The 25,026-nt window shown below is 43.0% G+C and overlaps 1 protein-coding gene across 2 annotated transcripts in view; it reads left to right on the forward strand.

The window, feature by feature from the left end:
• LOC117462692 (low-density lipoprotein receptor-related protein 8-like) overlaps positions 1 to 25,026 on the forward strand; it is a 146,155-nt gene that overhangs the window by 25,690 nt on the left and 95,439 nt on the right. Inside the window, exon 3 of one of the 2 annotated variants that reach the window (XM_034104963.1) lies at positions 20,404 to 20,526. The exons of the other annotated variant lie outside the window; for it this stretch is intronic. Coding sequence (XP_033960854.1) covers positions 20,404 to 20,526 — 123 coding nt within the window. The remainder of the gene's footprint in view (positions 1 to 20,403; positions 20,527 to 25,026) is intronic. 2 annotated transcript variants of the gene reach the window in all.

Consider the following 25,026-nt stretch of genomic DNA (forward strand, 5'->3'; position numbering starts at 1 on the left):
CCAGCGTGACACACATTTCCATACGCAGGAGCAACTGCGTTGCAGGCTCTCGTACAATGATGTGTTTTTGCTGCCTTTGACTTAGAGTGGCAAGGATGTTGAAGCATTCATTCTTCAACCCAGACCTATTGGAAACTCAAAATGTAAAGACTACTTGAAGGTAATGAGAATAGACGTCAACTTTGTGTAATGGCATACTTTGGGCTGCCCAGAAGCACTTGGTTGGATGAATGTATACGTCTAAGATCAGCAGACTGAATGCAGACGAGTCTCAGAGACCCAGATACCCATGAAACACTCATGTATATGGGCCATACATTATCTCACATTAATTGATCATATGCCCCATTTCCTCTTCTTTCCCATGTGTATATAACATCGAGATGAAATTCCCATTACTCTTTGCCACATGTATTAATGCATGTGGTCTTCCCAGTACTATGCCATTGCTTTGTGTTTCGCCTGACCTTCACTTTAACCTTACTTTAACCCAACCAGATAATCTTGTTATTGCCTATCCTTAATTTACTTAAGAAGTAACCCCAACCATGGCGTTGCTATGGAAACATTGAAACTATTCAGAGTGAAAAGTGACTCCCACCTACTATCGGGCTACATACAAATTAGGTTTGACCCTATTCCAGTCCAGGGTGGTGGCAACGCTAGTGAGGGTAATTGGTAAAAAAAGGGGTTTTGCAATGTAGTGAGAACAAATCAGTTTAGCTAGCTCACAAACAACAATTTAGAATGAACTAGGGCTTTCAAAGTTAAACGTTAAGGCTCTCAATTAACCTCGCACCGTTTGTGTCAATAGAAAATACTGGATATTCATCACATTACCAAGTTATACCCTGACTTCCTCCCGCAATTCTATCTTGGCTGTTCCCATGAATTGCGTGGCAGTGAAAGGAAAATAAATCAACCCAAGCTACATGTATTGCACTGGACATCAGTAACCAGCCACCCAGTCTAGGACACATTGCAACTGCACTTCACCCTGCGTGTGGTGAAAACAGAAGAGAGTTTGCTGAAGCATGGTTAGCCAGCTTCTTGAAGTTGGCTATAGCTGACAGGGTCACACCTGTAGGGATTCTTTAGCTAAGTCTCTACACTTTGCTGGACTTCATGCCAGTAATTCAGAGATCAAAATGACCCTGAGATGTTATAATAAAGTAGAAAACCCTCTGATTTCTCTTACCGGTTTGTCATGGGTTTCTTTATTACAACAAATGCAAGTAAATACTAGTATGTTCAAAGGTATTTTTTTGAATAATCATGAGTAATTAATTACAGATTATAATTGAATGCAAATACATTTTTTAAATCAATTGACTATACTAGAATAAACACAATGCTAATTGATGCCAAAGTGCCTGTTATTCTGCTCACCTTTCAGTAGCTTTTGGTGATGCCACTTAATCAGACATACACGATCCGAAGCTTGCACTGATTAGGGATCTTATGCTATATTTGATGAGGGATAAAATTATTTTTAGCCACAAGTTCTTAATGAAATTCTTAATGAAATTGGTACTGTTGGACTCACTTGTTAGACTACAACCACAATACAATGAAGTACTTTTACTGTGTACTTTTTGAGTAATACTCCCCTCCTGAGTACAATCATTCATAGTTTATATTGTTACAACCCGGCTCGTGGGCTGTACGATGAGGGTTGTGAATAATGAAGACGTTTTATTTCCAAAACAAAAATGATCAAGCGGCACCAGCAACAGACCCCGAGGCTGGCCCGGAGTGAGTGCCCAGAGGAGTGATGGAGTGCCGCTTCTCGGTGATTACCGTAAAGGCCCAATTAATTGCGCATTCAAAAATGAAGAGCTGCTGATTTGACCAAGCAAACCCGAGAGACGGCTGAGTTGACTGCAGTACCGGAACGGACGACAGTATCTTAATATCTTCTGAAAACAAATGCCAGTGTCACACACACACACGCACGCACGCACGCACGCACGCGGACATCTCCTTCATAAATAGAATAATAAGGCGTAATAATCGGGCAGTTCGATGTGTGTGTGTAGATGTGTGTGTGTAGAGGTGTGTGTGGCTATAACGAAGCAGCCTGCAGTCGCTCTTTAGCTGTCTGATGAAGGTAAACACAGCGAAGGCTGTGTGTAAAAGGCACAGCTCCACTTCCTACTTGGCGAACCTGTAACTTTCTCGTGTGCACGAGAACGTATCTCTTGCGCAAGAGAAAGTATATCGTGATGAGCAAAACCGTGTCACGTGGCCCAGGTGGTTTCCACAGAACGGACAAAACATGTTTAACGACTATAAAGGTCCATAGGTACCGGCGGTCTATCCGCCAAAACAAACTTAAGTTTGTGTCAATCACTTGCACGTCACTTCTGGTATGATACATTCCCTTTCCGGTTTGATTCTCTAGTTTGTTAAAGTGTTTGGGAAAATGTTAGTGTTTCGACTAGGGCTGTCAGTCGATTAAAATATTTAATCGCATGATTGTCCAGTTAATCGCGATTAATCGCACATTTTTTATCTGTTCGAAATGTACCTTAGAGGAATATTTTTCAAGTTTGTAATACTCTTATCAACATATGAGTGGACACATATGCTTTATGCTAATGTTTATTATCATTTGAACAATGACATGATCGCTGCCTGGACGCTGCGATCATGTTGCGCGCACTATCCGAGCTGAGTGTGCTGACTTCTCCTACAATGTCCCGCTGTCTGGCTTCCTGCATAAAGTCAAGTGCTCGGCGCAGTTGTCGGCGAAATGTCGCTCCTCTGTTTTCATTGAAACAGCTCCTTATATCCGTTAGCGCAGCTAGCTAGCACCAGATGCTAACAACAACAATACACGTAAGGTCTCTCCCTCGCTCGCTCGGGCCACACATACACACACCCTCCCGGTCCTCCAGATGGCCAGTCGGTGCCTGCCGGTGAGCGTGGAAGTGTGGTCTGCAGCAGGCGGGCAGCAGGAGCGGGGCTGTCAGCATCAGCTTGTAGATGGTATTTTAAACTTGATGCGCTCTGAAACTACGGGGTGGCCGAGGACAAAAAATGCACATGCGTTAAGATTAGCTAAGGCCTGCGTAAGCAATAAACATGACAGTCATATGCTTATCTCTCTAGGGGCTGTGTCATCATGCCAATCTTAGGAACATAGCTATCATAACTTCAATACAGTGTCTCGTGAGCGTCTTCCATGTAGTCATACTTCCGGCTACGCACACAGCTACGTAACGCCTCTGTTATCATGTGCTACTCTGATATAGAAGGAACAAGGTGGAAGGGCGGTGGTGGCGAAGTCGATAGGGACTCGGCTTGGAAACTCGAAGGTCACCAGTTCAAGTCCCGGCAAGACCAAGTGCTACCGAGGTGTCCTTGAGCAAGGCAACGTTCCCTACACTGCTCCCCGGGCGCTGTTCAAAATGGCAGCACCCTGTTCCTAACACTAGGATGGGTCAAATGCAGAGAAACAATTTCCCCACGGGGATTAATAAAGTATATCAAATATATCATATCACATTCAGTATTTTCCCAACAAGTACGATTATGTGTGAATCTTGGAAAGCTTGGTACATCAAATGACCTTGGCTTTTTTAGCCACACAAGCAAGAAACACAATGCTGGTCATGAAGTGGTTAAGTTTAAATGTTCCCATCAAAGATTCATCTGAAGCCCAACCACTGTCGCAGCATTGATGGATTGTGTCAGTCAAGTCTCATTGGTTAAGGATGGCATTTGGTCCTGCAGTAATAATTACTTCTGACAGATGGATAATAATTGTTAAAAAGACAATCTCCTGTGTGCAGCTATTGAAACTGAGAGGAGGTTTTCCAAGTGAAGGGGGGGAAATCACTTTGGGATTCTCCTCATTAATTTCCATTCATCTGAATACTCGGCACCGCAGACTCTAATTTCTGAGTCATACTTGTTCGCAAATTGCTGTTAAAGTGGGTTAAAAGCAGTTTTGTGTCTTTTACCAATCCTGCAAGGTTGGATAAGAGCGAATAGAGATGAATGTACGTTTGGAGCACATCAGAAGGGATTTGTGTTGAATTGTTAACTTAAGATGTGTTGAGATGTTTTGTAGTCATTCTTTCAAAGTGCATGCTCATCTGAGTGTGTTGGTGCACTTACTTGAGCAGTGAACTCGCGCTGTGTTGTACTTTAAACTCACAGCGCTGATATGCTCCCTCGAGATCTTCTACGAGGCTTTGAAAGTTCTCTGCTTCTAATCTTTGCATGTCAGATTTTAAAGTTAGTTGTATCTGTTGTGAAAGCTTTTATTCCAGATGTATTTTGTAACTTCATAACTAATGAAATGTACTTGCAGCGATAGCCTAGATCAGTGGTTCTCAACCTCTTTACACCAACTACCACCTGAGAAAATAGTCGTCTCTCCAAGTGCCACCCTATGACCAATGTTAAAATACAGTCTATGTACAGTTCATGCAGGACAACTGTATTCATAATAACATTATTCATTATCAGCAACAGCTACTTGTACAACGGGCAGTCTCACTCACTCTCTCACTCTCTCTCTCTCTCTCTCTCTCTCACTCACTCACTCACTCACTCACTCTCTCTCTCACTCACTCACTCACTCACTCTCTCTCTCACTCACTCACTCACTCTCTCTCACTCACTCACTCACTCATCACTCACTCTCTCTCTCACTCACTCACTCACTCACTCACTCACTCTCTCACTCTCTCTCTCTCTCTCTCACACTCACTCACTCACTCTCTCTCTCTCTCTCTCACTCACTCACTCACTCTCTCTCTCACTCACTCACTCATCACTCACTCACTCACTCACTCTCTCTCTCTCTCACTCACTCACTCACTCACTCACTCCTCACTCTCTCTCTCTCTCACTCACTCACTCACTCACTCACTCACTCACTCACCACAAGTGAGAATATAAAGAACAAAATAATAATGATATAATAACAAATGACAACTGTGCAGTACTTCATTCACACACACGCACGCACACACACACACTCAATTCAATAGCTTTATTAGCATGACCATAGTGACATATAGTATTGCCAAAGCTCTGTATAGTTGCAGCATCTATATACAAACAAATAAACAGTTATAAACAAACTGCTAATACTTTGGTGTATCAGCTCAGTCTGATTCCCTCACACTGTGGCAGGCAGAGACAAACTGTCCTGCAACAATGCAGCTCTCGTTATATTCCCTAGTAGTATTTTTAGTTTTTCATTTTTAAATATTTGAGGCCACACATACGATATAAACAAACAACAAATACCGTGTGCCTTCCATTTTCACTCTACAGCGAGAAGCTCATGGGGCTTTCCCGAACCTGTGTCGAGAGCTGGAGTTAAATGAAATCTCAGATTTGCCTTCTTAATAGTTTGTTTGGGTCCCTCACTTCCGTTTCGCTTCTCATGCACTGATTCGCTAGCTGAACAGCCAATCGGAGTGATTTCTTTGGCCGACGGCCTACCGATTCGACATGTCAAATCGCCGGCGGAAGGTGTCGGCACGGCCGAAAAGACACGACGGCGCAGTACACACCAATCTGAGTAGGGCGACACGACGCTCATCGACGGCCCGACATCTATCGGCTCGGTGTGGCCCGCCCTCTAGTGGCTCAGAAATGTTTTGGCCCAAGGCCAAACTTACTTGCCAACCCCTGGCCTAGATGTTACAGAGATTGTAGATCTGAGTTGTACTTTGGGAAAAGTTAAACGCCCTCTGTTTCTCTTCCCAAATAGTATCTTCCCTTTGCCGCACCATTGGAGCTGCTTAGAGGCTGATGTATAAATGAAAGCAGTTTTGCTGGTGAGAACGGTTGAAAGCAAGGAATTGAGGAAAAGGTCTGGGTGGACTGCTGTGGCTGTGATGAGAAATACAAGACTTCAGGACTCAATAGCACAAATCAGCCAAGTGTGAAAGTTACATTTGCCAGGATCTTGGTTTGAAGTCCACACTGTGGTGTTTCAGGCCGGACAGAAGGAGCATCTGGCTGCTGGCTTGTATTTGGAGTCATTTCCGCTGCAGCGTGCAGGAGAGGCTGTGGAGGGAAGAGCAGCAGTGGAGGTGTCAGCTGTCTGGCAGAGACCCATCCTCAAACTGTGTATCTCCGTTTTGTAACCCTGCGTGCCAACTACTGTGTCTCCTTTCCTTTGGATACAACAGTTGGAGGTTACAAGCTAGGGGTGCTTGTAACCTCCAAAGTGATGCGATGATGACATACTTTTAAGCCCACCTGGAAGTTAGATCCGACGACAGAAATAAGTGCGATTTCCAATTTTCTATGAAAACTTTACGAAAATTACACTTTCTCTTCAGAAGGATAATCTCCACATATCAACACCACTATTATAATATTTGAAGAGTAAAGGCTCACGTAAAACGTTAGGCAATAAACAAACTACATGGCTTCACATCACGACCGCTAAGCTGAAGGCGGCTAATGTTAGCAACCAATGTTTATATGACACATGTTTATATGACACATAAAGCTTCGGGCATTCAACAGTGGGGTATCCACCAACGTAGTTTATGTTGTAGAACGTAACATATTAATCTCTTAAACTCATATTACAAGCATCTAACAAGATAATCACGGTTGCATTGTTGCCCGTTACCTTGGCGCCTGAAATGTTCCGCCCCTTAGCCTATCAAGTATAATGTGTTGGATTGCTAGCCAATAGAAGCGCAAGTGTTACCTTAGCCTCAGGGACTTTCGAGGGGCTCTTTTTTGAGAAAAGAGCTATATTTCTGATTGGCTGGGCGGATTGCAAACCACGCCCCGTAAAACTCCCAAAAAGTTTTGTGAAGCCGCCATTTTATTATCCTCGCATTAGCATTATTAGCATTAGCATTAGCCCAGCGCAGAAACGCAGAGAGACTAACTTATGGCAACACAAAATAAAACATGGGAGCGGTGGAGATGAGGAGGTGTCGGCGTTCTGGCGATTTACTCGGAAGGCAGCTTCTACTGAAGCCAGTCCCCAATTCCGGGGACTTCCGGCCGGGGACTTTGGGCGGCAGTATACGCCGTGAAGTGGTTTGCGGCCTGCCAGTAAACCCAAAGCAGAAGAAGAAGAAGTGACGTCAGCGGCTTCATTTGCCTAATCCACCTCCAGGGACTTTTTCTGGTGTGAACGTGATCTGTACTTAGTTCATGCGAACTAAAGAGTTCTCATGAACTAAGTTCACATGAACCTTTGTGGGAAAAGTACCGCAGTGTGAACGCGGCTCTTGTCATGTCACTATGTTGTGGGACGAAAACTCCCATGGGAGGAACTTTTAGCATTTGCAGACAATTTACATTTGCAGAAACCTACACACTACAGGATTTACTTTGAGACGATGACACTGGAAAAAAGCGTACTCATATCCCGGTTTGAGGACACATTTCTGCACCGATTTATAGATGTGCCATTATTACATGTATTTAAAATGGTGCCATTATCTGCAAAGTTAGCTAGAAATACTTTCAATTCCGCTCACAAAGGCTTGTGATTTCGTCAATCAGGCCATTATCGAAATTAAGCCTTCAGCAGTTTTATCTTCCCACAAGAGGCGCGTCCATCTGTTGAGCAGGATTAGTCCTCAGAGTTTCCTGTTCCACTGCTCCTTTGCTGATAGGAGGATTTCCAAGGTAGCTCACACTGTGAAAAAGTGCACATTATCTGACCTTTGCCTGGGATTTCGAACCAGTAGCAGGGCTGGTTTCTGCAAACACCCGCTGTTAAAACCTTGCCTGCTTCCGCTGCCTGCCATAATTAGATTCCTTTGCCAAATGTTGATGAAATGCTCAGTAATTACTTGGCTCCTCATCACAGACGCTCATATTTTTTAAGACACAACTTTTTCTTGCTGGGAAAGAACACAAATGTTCCACTAGTTCAGGCAGGTAAAGTAACACTAATCACTGTCAACACATGAAACACGGTGCTTAGTAAAGTGTATCCCTGTCGTTCCTACCTGCTGCTCTACTGCATACTTTCTGTGCTGTTTACTCCCCCATCACCACCACCCACCCCTCCTCCTCCCTGTGCTGCCTGTCGCCTGTTCTCTTGCAGCTATGTCTTCCAAACCTCAGTGATATCTGTCCGCTTGTCTCTGCACTGCCATCCCTAGGGTTTGATGGTGTTCCCCGCTGAATCACTAACAGGCTGCTGGAATTCATGCACGGAGAACCCCAGAGAGCCGAACCTCCCCCCCATGAAATATAACCGTATAACCACTTGTACAACCATTGTTCTAACTCTATAATGAGACGTACAATTCCCTGGCTGGATCTAGGTTAGACTTTCCAGCAGAAGAGATGATTACATTAGGCTGGGGTGACATTACAGCTGGGTTGCATCACTGATGTAGAAAGAGTGTATGCTGTACATTCTGAAATGTGCCATGCATTATCCGACTAGCTTCCCCCTGTCTGTTCTCGGTTCTCTAACATTCTGAAAGTATATATTCATCTATATTCCAGACATGCATATGGTATTATTCCTATGTTCACAGCATTGTTTCTTTGCTGATGAACTTGATGCCTCCTAACCCTAACCCTAACCCTTCCAATATGGAAAGCCCAGCATCTAATTAAAATGAGAAGTCTCATCTTGATTTTCTCAACACATGTTCATTCGATTGCCTTCACACTTGGCGGTTGTACTGCTGAAGACCCATGTGTTGTTGAATGCCATCGCTTGAGATTACCAAGACATGTAGTGCATTATGTACCCAGTGCAGTGTATGGTAAGGGGGAACCCTTTTCACTTTTACACCGCTGAAACTAGAAGCTGGGTACAGATTGGTTTTGGTAATCTCCACAGTAGATTAAATATTAAATAATTAAGAAAAAATTACCATAGGAGTGATCATATATACTCTACAAGTGATTTTCACGGCAACCCTGCATTCACATTTAGCAAGTTATTGCTCGAGAACCAAAAAAGCACAGTGTACGATACGATAATACTTTAAAGGTGTCCTATCGTGCAAAATGCACTTGTTGATGTCTTTGAAACATACATATGTGTGTCCGGTGTGTCAGGGAACTCACAAAGTGTCAGACAATAAAACCCTCTCTCTTTTCCTCCGTACCCACATCTCTAAAAATGGGGGTACAACGAAGCTGATCTAGATTTGCATCCGATAAAAACTATATAACCTGCTTAATTTGATCAAGTGCCACATTATTTATGTACATGTAACACTGTTTTTGGACACACACTGATACAAAGTTAGCTGTAATTTAATACAATAATCAATTGGAAGTAGAAACCAGTGTTTCCCTGCATTTTTAATTTGTAATCCTTCCCCAAACTTATTTTAAAGAGGCCCTATTATGATTTTTTAAGTTGTTCCCTCTTCTGTGGTGTGCCTCATAGGTGGTTTCTCTCCCACACACTCCACCCCCCCACCTGCCTGGATCGCCTCCATTGGACTCCTTTGTTTACTTCTGTAACATAATGACAACATATGTGACGATTGCGCTTCTATTGGCTAGTGCTCCAACACATTGTACGTGATAAGGGGGTTCACAAATCACAACAGAGCTGGCCAGCTAACCAATCAGAGCAGACTGGGCTCTGGTTTCAGACAGAGGGTGAAAAGAGGTGCTGCAGCACAGGCAGTATGAGAACAATAAAGACATGGAGACATGTCCCAGTAGAGGCACTACAGATTTGTAAAATGGACGTCATAGGCCCCTTTTAAACAATGTTCAACTTATTTGGATGTGTAGAGTCTTGTGCAATGTCGCCCTGAACAGTTTGTACCACAGTTTGTCCAGTTAGAATGCCAGGCCGTATGATGAACATGTTGACATATGGTCGGTTAAATATCGACCATATTTTGCTTCCCTTAACCAGCAAAGGCAGGAAAATAGCAGAGTAGCAGAAGGTTAGACACATGGAGCAGGCATCATGTGGTGAAGAGCAGGAACATGTGTGTTTGCTGATAGCAGTAGCACACTTAATTTGTATTTATGTTTTATCCCCACAGTATTTATTCAATTTAATTTGCATTTTTGTGTGTGTGTTTGTGTCCACCCCCATACTTGTTACATTTCACAGAAAGGAAGTGGACTGTCACATGAGCATGAATTAAAGAACTGCATTGAAGATGGTTTAATAGTATTAGTTTTGAATGTGGCTCAGGTGTGTGCCATCTGCTTTCCCACAGACTGTTGTGTACAACCACCTGTATCGCTGTCTGATATTGCTCTGTCATACTTCGAGGTAAATCTCTTGGGATTTAGCCAAGCTGAACCAAACCGCTTCAATATAAATCACCCTCAGTCTTCCTGGAAGGAACAAAGGAGCTCTGGTAGCTCGCGCTGCCCAGTCTCCTCCTCAGGAGCTGTTTGTTCCAATGTGACGTGACAGGGAGAGAACAGATGTGTTTTAGCAGGCAGAGTGCTATAATTAGCGCAGTACGTGTCTTTGGTCAGTACACTAGGTCAGATGAAATGCTGAGGGGAACAGCACGAAATAGCTTTCCTCTGGCAACCGCTTGATCCACACCTGAAAACGGGCTTTGTGGGTTACGTAAATAGAACCGTGTTCATCTTTATCGTGATTTCGGTTGTCTGCAGAATTTAAGGTAGAAAAGAAATCAACATTTACGCATTAAAAATGTAAAGAACTGCACATATACAACATTCACCCATTCAAACACTTGTGTTTACATTGGCAGGGGCAGCCAGACAAAGTACAACCTGCTCAGCAATTGGTTCTTGCCCATCAACATGTCTGGACATGACGGTAGAGCCACAGCTGTTGTATATTGTGTTGTGTTGTATACCAGCATGATTACCAAAAGTCATCTTTAACTTAGAGAAATATGTCAGCAAATAACGGTTGTTTTGCTTTTGGTCATTTGTAATGACACAGAATCTGCATCGGAAAAGGGATGTTGGGTTGTGATTGGCTTTTTATTGTTTTAAGCCTAATTCTTATGATATACTTAATATATCTAGGTTGTTTTCGACCACATTTGACAGATTGTAGTCGCCAGACGTCTGGATCTTAAGTTATCAGAGAAACAAGCTGGGTAAACATTAAAGGTTAGCTCGTCATGAAAAAAAACTTCCTTAGTCATCGTTAAGCAATTCTTAAAAATTGTAATGGATAACTGGGCTCTGAATGGTTAGCACTGAAGGAAACCTTACCAAGAGGAACTAAATGCAATGAAGACGGTAGTGGTGAGGACAATAATTGCCAAGACCCCTCGCTACTTTACAACGCCATCTTTTGCTTTTGTTTACAATGAGAGAAGCTTCGTGGCAGAAAATTACTCACCGTGCATTTAATGATAATAGTATTAGTATAGTATTAGAGCAAGGGGGGGTTGCTAACACGACAGCAGACACATCATTAATTAATCTAAAAATACAACATATGATACAATCAACCTCTGGTAGTGGCCAATAACAATACGGTTAATTTAATGTTATTTCTGCAAGAGTTAGCAATCTACCTAAAATACCCTCCTAATTGTATCTTTAGCATGGGAGTTGCTTAATTTGTTCTAAAGGGTAAACAGGTTGAGGGAAATAGATTGAATCTGTAGACGCCACTACTTTGGCTTTTTTTCTACATCAATAATGAATCAAGCAGTGCTGAGTTACAGCTTAGTGCCTTTTGGCTTTTTGTCTTTCTGTTGGTCCACGACGCTACATTCTCTACACACAGGCCTGACTGACAGAAACAAGGCGTAGTACATGTTAGATAAGGTGTTGGAATCATTAGGAGGAATTACTTGCTCACTCTATTACACCTTGAATTCTAGGTGGACTTTTATGCTGAGATATATTAAATTAGATAGGAAAGTTCTGTGTGTGCATCTGGCACTTCCTGCAAACCTCTACGCTCAAATGAGCCCAATTAGATTCTGTAATCATTGCAATTTAAAAACAGCTGATCCCACTGCTTGTTGATGCCATGCTGTACCTTGTACCATGATACCCCATTAATTTCGGACGGTTTAGTCATTTGCATGGCGGCTTAAGCCAACAGGATACATTACGTTTCCTGCGTCTACAACACTCGCCTACTTCACTCCGAGCTAATGAGGCCATTTGTCTTCTAATGCCCAGGAGAATGTGCGTATCACTGCATTACCTATTAAGCCTCCAAATGAAGAGAGCTGTCATTAATATCCTTCATGGTTAAAAAAAAAAAAAAAGGGTTAGGCTACAGAGTGTGTGAGATGACTGGAGGCTGTCTGCTGGCTCTGCTCTTGCACATCACTGAATGATTGAGTGAGCTCAGTTCTCCAATGTAAATCTAGCTACTTTATACTCAAACATACATCTTCAAACTAAGGTTAATATAACCTCAACAGAGTATTTGATATTGTCGATATTTTGTACCAATATTTAATGTCATTCATCTTGACAACAAACAAATCAGAAATGGGCTTCCGATAAATAATGTTCTTGTTACTCTGAAAAATACTCTCAACTTAGCCTAGGTCAGAATTAAGATAAGTGACCAATAGTTGCCAAGCTAATGGCTGTGTGAGGCCTGCTTTTATCTAAATGATAACAATGTATGCTAATATTCTGATGTCTATGTAAACCATCTCAATTTAGCGTGTTAGCATGCTAACGTTTGCTATAATCAGCACTAAATACAATGTAGCTACAGCTGAAGTGGATGGATATGTGTTGCAAGAACAGAGTTGCTATGTGAAAATCCATTTTCCAAATAGTTCTGAGAGTAACATTCTCATTCCTTTGCCCCGCAAGGCTACGTGACTCACATATAGTGCATAGACACGAAACTGTCCCAGGCAAATCATCAGACACATTTTTTTTTTTTAATTAAAAGTTGATGGTAGAAACCTATGCATATAAAAAGTACAGTTGAGAAGTTAACTACAACTCCCAATGGTGCAGTTTGGCAAAATCAATCCAGAACTGTGCTCGAAATGAATGCACCGCTAATGGTGGAAGGAAGCTAACAATTACAGAGTAGGAGAAACTGATAAGGAAGTCTGGGGCTTGAACCATCTGATTTGTGTTCAACCGACAGAATGACGTTATCAGAGCCACAACACAGCTTGTCTAGCTGCTCCTCAAGGCAGGATAACACAGATTTCATTGCAGCTTTTGATACTCTTGACACATCTAGGCTGCTGAGGAAAAGAATACATCAGTCGCATTAGCGGAGAGCTAAACTGACGTCTCTATATCTTAATATCATACAAAGCTCAACACCACGGTAATGTAACCGCATATAGGTCTGCCACTCACATCCACAATGACATGCGTTTAAGAAAGATGAAACGGATTTGAAACGTCGGCCCCAGAGGAGGGAGCTCCAGGTGGGGTTGTTGGAGCGTGGAGCTCCTTCAGGTACCTCCTCCAGGAGACATAACATGGCTGGATGAACTCCCTCATTCTGTCCGTGTCACATCCCATTTGTAATGCTCACGATAGGTGAGGCACACAACTCTGGATCGCTGTTGTTTTGTTGTTCCTTAAGGTCTTTTTTCAGAAGCGCCGGAGCTGTGTCTCTGGGTAAATGTCCACCACTAATAGTCGACCAGGGAGTGTGTGTGTGTGTGTGTGTGTGTGTCTAACATTCAGTAGGTGCTATCCTTGCCACCTACGGTAATATTGCTTGTTTTGATTAAGTATCACACTGTCCATTTAGATTCCATAACGCATTATTACTGTGTCACTCTCCATCCTGCTGCTATTACTCACTTCTCCAACCTCTCAGCTTTTCTATCGACCCTTCTCCTCATTCTCCTGTCCCTCTCAGCCCCCCACGAGCCTAACATTTTATAAAACCTCTCCTAATTAAAACAGAAAGTCTTTGCTAGCAGATGGCATGAGCTGCCCTAGGTAATTATTGCCAAGTGAACCATGTCCCCTCTAGACCTCCGCTGAAATGAGTAGAAGGCTCTGGTGGATAAGAAGTTGAGATTTTTCGGGGAGAAACTGAACAACGTGGACATGTAGCGGATGAACGGAAGATTTTCAAGGTCTTTGTCAAAAGATCAAACTAAGTAGGTCCCATGTCACGGCCATTTCCACTGATCATAATTCCATTGTTGAGGTTTACTAGAATAGATTTATATTGTGCAATTTTCCAAACTCACATTGGTTTCGCATACAGCATCTCTGTAAAGTATGTGTATTCCCTCTCTCCACTAAACGGCTCGTTGCAGCTCTTGCCCCCCCCCTCCCTGTGAGCCCAGTGTGCTCTGATTGGTCGGGAATCGCGCTGAGCTCCGTGGAGGTGTGATTTCCTTGTTTAGCGATACACAGCGAAACACAGCCAAACTCACCCTGAGCACACACAAAGTCACAGCCGAAGTAAAAACAATAAGTGTGGCTTGATATTGAGTAAGAGGTTGATAGACGCTGTGAGAATGGGTCTGCAGAGAGAATTTCGCCGCGATCCCAACTGTCTGTTATCAGCCTGCAGCCAGGGAGGAGAGATCAGCAGAGTGTGTGTGAGGAAGTCCGTGGATTGGTCAATTTGGACCAATCAGCGGGGGCTTAACGTAACGGCTCCGCGGACGTAACGGCACCACGGATTGGTCCATTTCGTTCCGGGGACGACATGACATCATGATGTCCCCGGAAGAATCAAATGGACAGTGACGTATCTCCAACGAGGCGTTTTGGGGAGGTAACTGTGTTCGAGTTTTACTCCCTACAGCGTGTACTTTGAGGGTTTTGACTCTGCAGACCGTTTACATGCATAAAAACCTTCATAACACACAAGGGGACGGGTAATAACCGTAAAAGCATGACATGTCACCTTTAAGCAGAGTCTTAAACACCACATGCGCCGCCTACTCAATTCTCCTCATCTCTTTTTTTCCTTTCATGGGAGTGAAATTAATTAAATATTTCCATCAAAATGTTGTTGAATCTTGCATATCAGATCAGACCGGGCTCTGGTTTCAGACAGAGGGTGAGAAGAGGTGCTGCAGCACAGGCAGTATGAGAAACATTAAGAGCTTTTTGAACATTAAAGCATTTCAATATGTCGCAGTATGGCACAACATACAAATATGAACCCTGAACATGAGCAGAAGAGGGTCCATTTAAGACCAAGCACAATCCTAACCAGCACATGAGTCGCCTACTCAATTCTTCTGATCTCTTTTCTTAGACTCACGGGAGTCAATTAGTTAATTATTTCAATAAAATGTTGTTATATCTTCCAGGATTTGTATGAATCTAATTATTCTGTTTCCATTAAACACTATATTGTGCCTTAGGGTCTCCTGTGTGTTTGTGTGTCTCTCTTAAAGCTACTTACATAAATCACTTTAGCTTCATGCTAAAATGTGCGACTTGTGTTGCTGGATACACCCGAGTTTTTCTTTTGGGTCTTTAAATGTGAGCGCAGTGCTAATGAGTTTATACACTCGAGGGAGGTGTTGTTTAAAATGATGTCATAACCCTAATTTGCCCCATACTCATCTGTCTCCACCTTTTTAACAAAGGCACATTCCTGCTCTCTAATGAGGTGGCAAGTGGCACTTAAGCGGCCCCCCGGAAAAACCTCCGCTCTTTGTGCGTTCTAAGAAAAACAAGATTGTGTTGTTTTTTTTTTGGTGACAAACATAGAAGGGCTTGGGTTTCAGATAATGGAGACACCCGAAGGAACAAAGGGAGGCGTGGCGCTGTGTGTCGGGAGTAGTTTAATGGACTCAATTCATTACGCTTTGCAGAGAAGGTGAAAACGAATGGTAATTTCCATTTCTTGAAGTGAGTTGAAACGAGGTTCGCTGATTGTGGTTGCAGGCTGATAACACATTCTCCGCCGTCCTATTAGAGCAACTCTATTAGACATTTCATAATTTCTTTTCATAGCATCAACATGCCAAGAAGAGCCTTTATCGGTTTGACTTTGGCACTCTGACACAGGAGATAATTGAGAATGGGGGCAATTAAACAAGATTTAGAATTAGAGACAAGCAGTTCCTAATCTGAGTGCTTCCCTGCACCGTCGCTGTCGTTAGAAGACTTCCAACCACATCATAGATAACGCTTCGGTGATCCGTACTGTAAATGTGACAATTCAAATTCAGTGGAATTTTATGTGCAATGAAAGACGGCTAAAAAGAAAAGGTGTCGGAGGACGGATTCAGAAAGAAGGGTCCGGATTTCACACTGGGTACAATTATTTGGCACTGACAGTTACACTACAACACATTCCATTCTGAATGTAACACTTTAAAAAGATTCTTTCAATATGTGTCAGTTCCTGTGGAAGTCAACATGAACCACCCTTAATTTGCATAAATTACATATACCGCACGTTTTGCAACCAGTACTGAAAACGTTAATTTGTTCGTTCTTCACTTGTTGAAGCGACTTTAGCAGTTATAAAACAGACACGTAACTGTTGTCTTTCATGGGCTCAAAGCAGTGCTCCGCTGAAGTTGTGTCCTAAAAGGACAGGAGTCGAGGAGGGGAGCCGAGGAGAGAGGAGGGGAAGCAGCCGGCGGTTAGAAGAATTAGAACTCCTCTCCTCTGAGCGGTTATTTTAAAGAGACGTCCATTAATGATGACAGGAGGCACACAGCCCTCTGTCTGATGGACAGATGTGTTCATGACCACTTCTATATTTACTTTTAATTCATTCATAGTGCGGTATAATGAGACAATAACAGGCTACAGATGTGGACATATAAACAATTTCAGATTCAAACGAGTATGAGACAGGACAAGACTGAAGTGCTTTTCCTTCCGGGAAAAGATTGTCCCTCTCTTGACCTGACTATCAACATCGGCCCCTCTGTTGTTTCCCCGACTCAGACTGCAAGGAATCTGGGTGTGATCCTAGATAACAACCTGTCGTTTACTGCAAACATCGCTGCAACAACCCGCTGCTGCAGATACACGCTCTACAACATCAGGAGGATACGTCCCCAGCTGACCCAGAAAGCGACGCAGGTTCTGGTCCAGGCTCTCGTCACCTCACGCCTAGACTACTGCAACTCCCTCCTGGCTGGTCTACCTGCATGTGCCATCCGACCTCTGCAGCTCATCCAGAATGCAGCGGCTCGTCTGGTCTTCAACCTTCCTACATTTTCCCACACCACGCCGCTCCTCCGCTCCCTTCACTGGCTTCCAGTAACTGCTAGAATCCACTTCAAGACACTGGTACTTGCGTACCATGCTGCGAATGGATCTGGCCCTTCCTACATCCAGGACATGGTTAAACCGTACACCCCAGCGCGTGCACTACGCTCTGCATCAGCCAAACGACTCGCTGCACCCTCGCTGCGAGGGGGACCCAAGTTCCCATCAGCAAAAACACGTGGGTTTGCTATCCTGGCTCCAAGATGGTGGAATGAGCTCCCCATTGACATCAGGACAGCAGAAAGCTTACACACCTTCCGGCGCAGACTGAAAACTCATCTCTTTCGACTCCACCTCGAGCGATAGAATTACTAACAAAGAACTGCTAACAGAGCACTTATATACTAACAAAGGACTGGCTTATCTAAAGCCAGTTGAGCAGCACTTGAAATACTTGGCTCTATGAAACCTGATGTACTTATATGATTCTGTTTTCTTCAAGGTTGTGTCTTCCTGGTCGAATGTACTTATTGTAAGTCGCTTTGGATAAAAGCGTCAGCTAAATGTAATGTAATGTAATGAGAGCACTCTCATAATAACGTAACACTATCAGAGACTGCCCCCCCCCACACTCTCTGGTCGCTACAATGAAATGATGGGCCAAAAGTATTAAAGTATTAAAACGTAAGCATAGGACACCAAACCAACTGAGACCCGTCTGTCCCGACACACACACACACACACACACACACACACACACACACACACACACACACACACACACACACACACACACACACACACACACACACACACACACACACACACACACACACACACACACACACACACACACACACACACACACACACACACACACACACACACACACACACACACACACACACACACACACACACACACACACACACAGACCTACAGCTCATAAAGCATATAATATACATCAGGATACAGCCGTTGTGTATTTTATTTTGTGAAGCACTAAATGGTTTTATAAAAATATCGACTCTTTGTTTGTAGATATCTACTAAACTACAGCATACAAATAAAGAGAGTAGGCCTGTTATACTGAGTGATATATATTATACACACTGCTCTGCTTTCTGCACGGACCTCACAGCTGTTCTCACTGTAAACATCGCGTTGCGATGAAAGCAGTTAATAAAATAATATCCAGGGGATGCATGCAGAGCTGTCATTGGCTGAGATAAGTCCGGCCGTCCGTCACGACTCTTTGAAACATCTCTGTTGCCGCCCGGAAATACATCCACGGAGGACCCATCAGTGTATCCTTGATTATAGCTCCTCCAGAGAGCCTCGTCGATGCTCGATCCTCATTTAGAGAAATTAGATGTCGTTCAACATGGCGCGATGAAATCCATTTCCGGGTCACTACCGGAGGACCGAGGAGTCGAGGAGGGGACATGAATGAAATAAGAAAGGCCCTCTGTCTCATTGATAACACCGTTTTTGAACTCCCCTCCCCCTCCCCCAAAAAGCTAATTACAACTTGGAAAGGCAGATTGATGCTGCAAATAATTTACAATTTGTTTGAATTTGCCCTTGCCTGACTGATTGACAGACTATGCCTCAGGGGGTTATTGGGCTAATCTGCCAATCAAGAAGTCGAAGCTTCCTTGGGCAAGACACTTCACCCAAACTGCTCCTGTATTCAAGTCTACGGTATCCAAGTGTATGTAAGTCACTTAGGATAAAAGCATCCGATAAATAAGTAATGTAATATGTTTTTAACCTTCTTGAACTAACTGAACCGTATTTTTGTGGACTGTTCTTTAATACAAATGTTTAAAAAGATGACCTTGTTTGAAATGTCTTATTTAAATGTGTTTGAATATTTAAATATATGCGTTTTTTTCTGATTAAACAAAGATTTTGAGTTTGTGTTTTTAAGTCATCCAATGTGTTGCGTGTGAATTGTGTACATCTTGATGCAGTTGTGACTGACCCGTGTTAAATGTCAGGATAGAAACTAGCTGGAACTCTTCGAAATACATTAAAAAGTCAAACTGTCACAGTCTGCACTTTTTTGCTATCTGCTACCAAGTTGATGCAAGAACACTTGTTGTAGAAGTGGGAGCAGAGTTTGGTGTGAGCGCAGCAAATCAGACTCCTGAGAAAACCACTGCCTGCTCTCTTTCCTAACAACCACTCACTCCGCTAAGCTTAAGCTCCCCGCACAGCTCTAAACGCTATATCTAATGTGCAGCATCAGAGCCAAGATAGGGCTATCTTAGAAGGGTTGTGGCTGTGTGACAACCCCGAGCTCAGCCCCAGCCTTTTAGCTGGTGATTTATTACCTGCTGCAGGTCCTCTTAGAGTACCAGTCTGAGGAAATGGAATGTCTCTGACCTCTGTCTGCTTCTGGCTAACTCTCCAAGATTGCAGTTTAGGTGCTACTGGTGGAGAGTGTGAAATACACGTTTCTCTTTGAACACCCAGGGTTAGCAGGATTTGGGTAGCAACCATGGTAAGCTCGAGGCTGATACGGGAACAATTTGATAACTCTCGATTTCCTTCTACTTGCTTAAATGGCGTTTTCCTAACATGTTTTTGAAGTTCAATTCTCGACACGCTTCACATGTTTATCAGCCCGTGGCCTTGCTGGCTTGTAGCTCTCTGTGATAAACAGGTTTGGGAGGTAAAAGGTTTAACTTCGCTGAGCTTGTGTGTTCAGCATTTAGCATCCATTTCAGTGCTATGCGATGGAAAAGCTGAAAGACAGTTTAGACTTTTGGAGACCAGTAGTAGTAATATTGGCAATCACACGTTAATAATACTTACACATTTTGTATAGCAGGAAAGACTCCACAAATTAGCACCACTTATTTTTTAAAGCTTAAACGCAATTGGCAGAAGTAACAAACTAATGTTAGGCTACAATGAACCACATCACCGCTGAGCAAAAGATGGCTAACATTCGGCCTCATATACATGAGTGCGGTATTTACAGACATATTTTGTTCAGCAATAATATTTCTATACATTAAAACAAATGTTATAGTAGTTGAAGCGGAATTTCCCTTAAAAAGAACTTGGCATCTCTTCACGTAAGACCACGAAGCTAAATGCGGCTATTGTTCTGTTGACTTTGAGACAAGGGATGCGTAAGAGGTAAAATGGTAACTAATTTCCGAGTCATAGGACTCAGTCCTGCAGCTCTATAGATAATGAATGAGGTTTATCATGAGAGATGGAGAGGATAGGTGTAATGGGATGATTCAGATAGTGTGACAAGTTTCATGACAGAGATTAAGCTCTCTTTTTGCGCTATTGTCCTCACACTTTCTCTTCTATGTCTGGGTTTCTTTTCTCTCCGAGCAGCCAGGAAGACATGTGCCCCCGCAGAGTTCGCCTGCTTAAATGGCCAGTGTGTCCCGGGACGCTGGCGATGCGACGGGGAACCAGAGTGCCCCGATGGCTCTGATGAGGCAGAGGAGACCTGCAGTAAGTGAAACCATTCAGCTGCTCGCATCAAGGGCATCTTTCAAGGACACCTCCTGTCTATTTCAACTTTGGTCTTATTTTTGTAGGCTTGACATGATTTGGTTATGTTATTATGGTTATTGTATTATAATCTCCAAAGTAACCGCTACAACACTGTCTGTCAAAGCAACCAACACACACAAAAGGACCTATGGTCAGGTTGTTAACAAGTCAGAGGTTTAGCGTTTTATTTAAACCAGTTTGTCCCAACCTGAGGGGCATCCATAGGCTGTCTATAGGAAGTGGACGTAGTCACTCGGACATCTCCAGTTGGATTGTGGACTGCAATTTTGGATGCTCTGGCTTCAGCATTTCTGTTTTTTGGAATCAGAAGTGATAGGAGAGGGCGGAGCTAAGTACAACAAACTATTTAACAAGGCATTTTTATGCACATTAATGTTACAATTAGCTCTTGATATACTGAAAACAATGAAAGGATTTAAATTCCAACATAAAAACATGGAGTGCATTTAAATAGAAGCGTACTTTACTGTGGTATCGACCTGTCAGTCACATGGTAGCCCCGCCCTTATGCGGCCCTAAACATCTATTTTACTCTTCACTCACTTACTAAATAGGACTATCATTTACAAGATTCACATCATGCTGTAAAACGTAACACCAAGACCATAAGCTCTTCAAGAAATTGTTTCCTGAAGTAATACATCAAGTGAGAAGAAGTATGGCCATTTTCTCATAGACTTCTATACAATCTCAAAAAATGTTTTGCAACCAATGTAGAAACTCCCTGCTGACAATTTGAAGGAATTCAGATTTTAGGCAATCCTGCATCAGCTCTGGTTTTTAAGACCAGGAAGTTGCCGTTTGGGGCCAGCGCTGTGGTTGTCCAATAAACTGTAGTAGGTGTTTGCTGTTTTGGTAATAATGTTACCATCCCTATACTTACTGTATTTCAAGTACGATTGACAAAAACCTGTATGTTTCAGAGACTACTTGCACGTCTGACTTCTTTTCAGTGATTATTGATGGATTATATTAACCTGGCTGTACATCATGAACAATTGAAGCCATAAACACAACCGGAAAAAGTAAACTGAGATAATGAATCAAGAGAAGGGTAAGGGAATTTGTTTAGTCTTCTACACAATGGGACTTATTTTCACAGCAATTTGAATCACCTCCTGCTAGCCATCTGAAATGATGCAGATGTTGGACCAGGTCCTTTGCCTTGTGGCACAGGTGTGGATGTTACGTAAACTATGTTAGATGTTTGCAACAGGCTGTTTGGATGATGCTTGTACCAAACACTCTTCACTATTCTTTCTAATAACGCTTCACTACAACTGGTATCATTGACAGACGACTTGAGCGGTTTGCCCATTGGATTTCTGTGAAGTGAATATTGGTAGATTAACCCCGGTTGTATGACACCTACATTTGCTTTTCTCTGAATTATCGTCTGTGTTCAATTCTATCTTAGCTGTAGAGGCACAGTGGGATGTACTGTTGCAGACGATAAAATATTTTATTCTGAAAAAAAGAAAGAAGCTCTGGCTGATATCATGGTGGCATTTTGCGCAATGCATCTGCATATGCTGTCACACCTCCATCTCAGTTGTTTTTCACACATTATTTAATTAGAAGCAGCTGTATTTCGGTCGCTGATTTACCTTGCTCTCTCTGCTCTGGCTGCCGTTCAGCCGCCTCGCCTGCCTCCACTCGCCCACACACTCCAATACTCAGCGCTGTCTGATGGAGAGTGCACAGTAAGGCCTCGATTACCTCTCTGCCAAGCTGTTAGAGCCGAGGATCGCTGGCTGGCTCACTTGTAGTCTGCGCCAGTCTACCCACACACAGGCCCTGTTGGGGGGTTAGGCGAGTTGAGGTCTCCAGAATCAAGCAGGGCCCATGTGTGGGAGGCTTGAACCAGCTATTAATTGTTTTCTTTCTTTCTTTCTTAAATGCTAATTCCGTTTTTCTCCCATGGCTGCTTGCTTCTCTCCTGGGATTACAGATATCAGATGGAGCTCAAAGCACTACATTGATAAATAATGATGTCTTGCGGAAAAGCAGAGAAAAACTGCTTCAGAAATGTGTTACAACTGAACAGGCGTTTTAACCCTGCTAGGTCTTCGTCGGGCAAATGTTATCCTAATACATTTACAGTAAAACAACATCATACACCACACTGCCTCCATGTGTTACTCAGTGGGGAAAGAGCTGTGCATATAAAGAGCCAAAAGTATACAGCGCTGTTGCACAATATTAACTACCTAATTAAACTAAAGAATTGCCTTAGGCCAAGTGTGTGGCAGCAGCTAACATATATTTAGATTTTAACTCTGAGATTTAAATAAAATTAATGTTTAGTTTTTCTTTGTTTATATTTGTCATCAGCTTTTTGGTAAACTAAAGCTCACTTTTTGTTAAGACTACTTGACATATTATTTGTACTGCTCTTGGGTACGCATTCCTGCTAACCCTGACCGACGTATGGCAGGAAGAAAAGCCATGTGACATAAATACACGGAAATTGTTACTCAGTAGGCCTTCTCTTTTCTTAACCATCTCTGGTTTACCCAGCATTAACAGGCTTTGATCTTTGAACTGTTTTATACGTTATTGTGGGAGGGAATTACAATGCGTCATGTGGCGCGGGAAATGTATCAAGAAACAAATCTTTCAGAGGGTATTCTGCCTAGTGTTGGTCCATTTCCTTGGCTGTATCGATGAATAATGTACAATCCGAGCAAAGCTTCTCATGTCACCACCAGAAAGTTGTGTGTGAGGAGGGAGACATAAAGGGACCTCTGAAGGATAACAAGTTTTATATTGGAAATCCAATTAAAGATAAATGAAGGAGGGATTCATCTCTCGGCTGCAGAATAAAAAGATAGAGATCTGGGCCGAGAAGAAAACCATTTATATGGAAATCTATTATGTATCGACTTGATGTTGGAATGTAAAAATTCAGCAAACGCCAACACTGGACAACATTTTTGTTTTGGTTTTGACTTCACTCTACAAACAACAATAGAGATAGATTTTTGATTTTGTGTGGTTCTGTTTTAACTTAGTATCGTTTTAGGTGGAAGAATTTGAGTTATCTTTGGACTGTGCTGGAGGCAAAATGGAAACATTTCTGTCCTCCTAAAAGTCAAATGTATAATACAAGTCGTCCCTACCGCTGTTCAGCCCTCCTCATTATATGCTCCACAGAAGAAGTGTCGGATCAAGGCTGTATCCAGAATGGAGGGGTTGCTAGTGAGATCCACTTCATCACATCCGTCTGTCAGTTTGAGTAGATCCAACTGAATCACACTGCAGTGAAAAGAGAAGGGGAAAAACACTCAAGGGTGGACTTTGTGCAAATATCTCAAGCAACAGAGACCCACCTACTCGTAAATGGCTATCATCTATCTAATTTATCCCGTTTCTCTGGTACATTACCTGCCTGTGCCAGCCACTTGGTAGAATTATAAAGCCATAATGAGACCTGTGCATCTGTCACTCTGCCTCTCAGGGAGCAAGTGACAACATGGCAGGATAGCCTGGTGCTAGCTGGTTAGCATGCTAATTTCAGGAAATTTCTCTGCAATCTGTGGATAGTCGTATTTGACATCAAGTCAATAACCAATTATTATTTAGTTTATATTAGTGCATTTTTTTTTAATGTAGGGCTACAACAAAGTGGGACAGGCAGGCGCTAGCGAATTAGCGAATTTTTATCCCACTACTGTACATGTATTTGACTGCTTTAGTTAGGCTACCTTAAAGGTCCCATGTCATGGCAGGGCTCAACGCTAACTTTTAAAAGTGGTTGCCAGGCTGGCAACCAGGCATCAGCTTTTGGTTGCCAACTGAAAATACTGGTGCCATTTTTTGCCACAGCTATCATACTGAATAAATATTTACTGTGAATGTATGCAAAAATGTATGGCATATGGCTGTCTAACAGAAGTTAAATTCATTTCTCACTTATTCTGACAATCTACTTAACCCCAAATAAAAGAACCCAATAAAAAGAGTTGTTAGTTTGGAGAGCCAGGAGCATCTGCAGCTGGAGCGATTGGAGAACAAGCGGGTCAACAAGTACCTGGATGACATTGTGCAGGAAGTGATCAGCCAACACTTGGTGACCTTCCGCGGTGTGGAGGAGCTGCAGAAGCAAAACCAGCGTCTTCTGGTGGCCCTCAGGGAGCTCAGTGAGGCCCAGGAGAAAGAGGAGATTGAGACCTCTGGCAGCAAGCGTGGTGAACTGGAGCAGAGTTTGGGTAAAGCCCAGGTAGAGCTGGAGTCTCTGAGGGAGCAACGCGGCCAACAGATAAAGATGACCGAGTCCATCGTGAGGCAGAGGGACATGTACCGTGTGCTGCTGGCTCAGGCAACAGGAGTCAGCTTCCCTCAGCAAGGCACACCACCTGAGGATTTCTCCCTGACCTCCACCCCCGGACGCTCACCAGCAGCCAATCCCACCACTGCCACCATATGTGAAGGACC

Source organism: Pseudochaenichthys georgianus, chromosome 17, assembly GCF_902827115.2.
Source record: "Pseudochaenichthys georgianus chromosome 17, fPseGeo1.2, whole genome shotgun sequence".
NCBI classification, from domain to species: Eukaryota; Metazoa; Chordata; class Actinopteri; order Perciformes; family Channichthyidae; genus Pseudochaenichthys; species Pseudochaenichthys georgianus.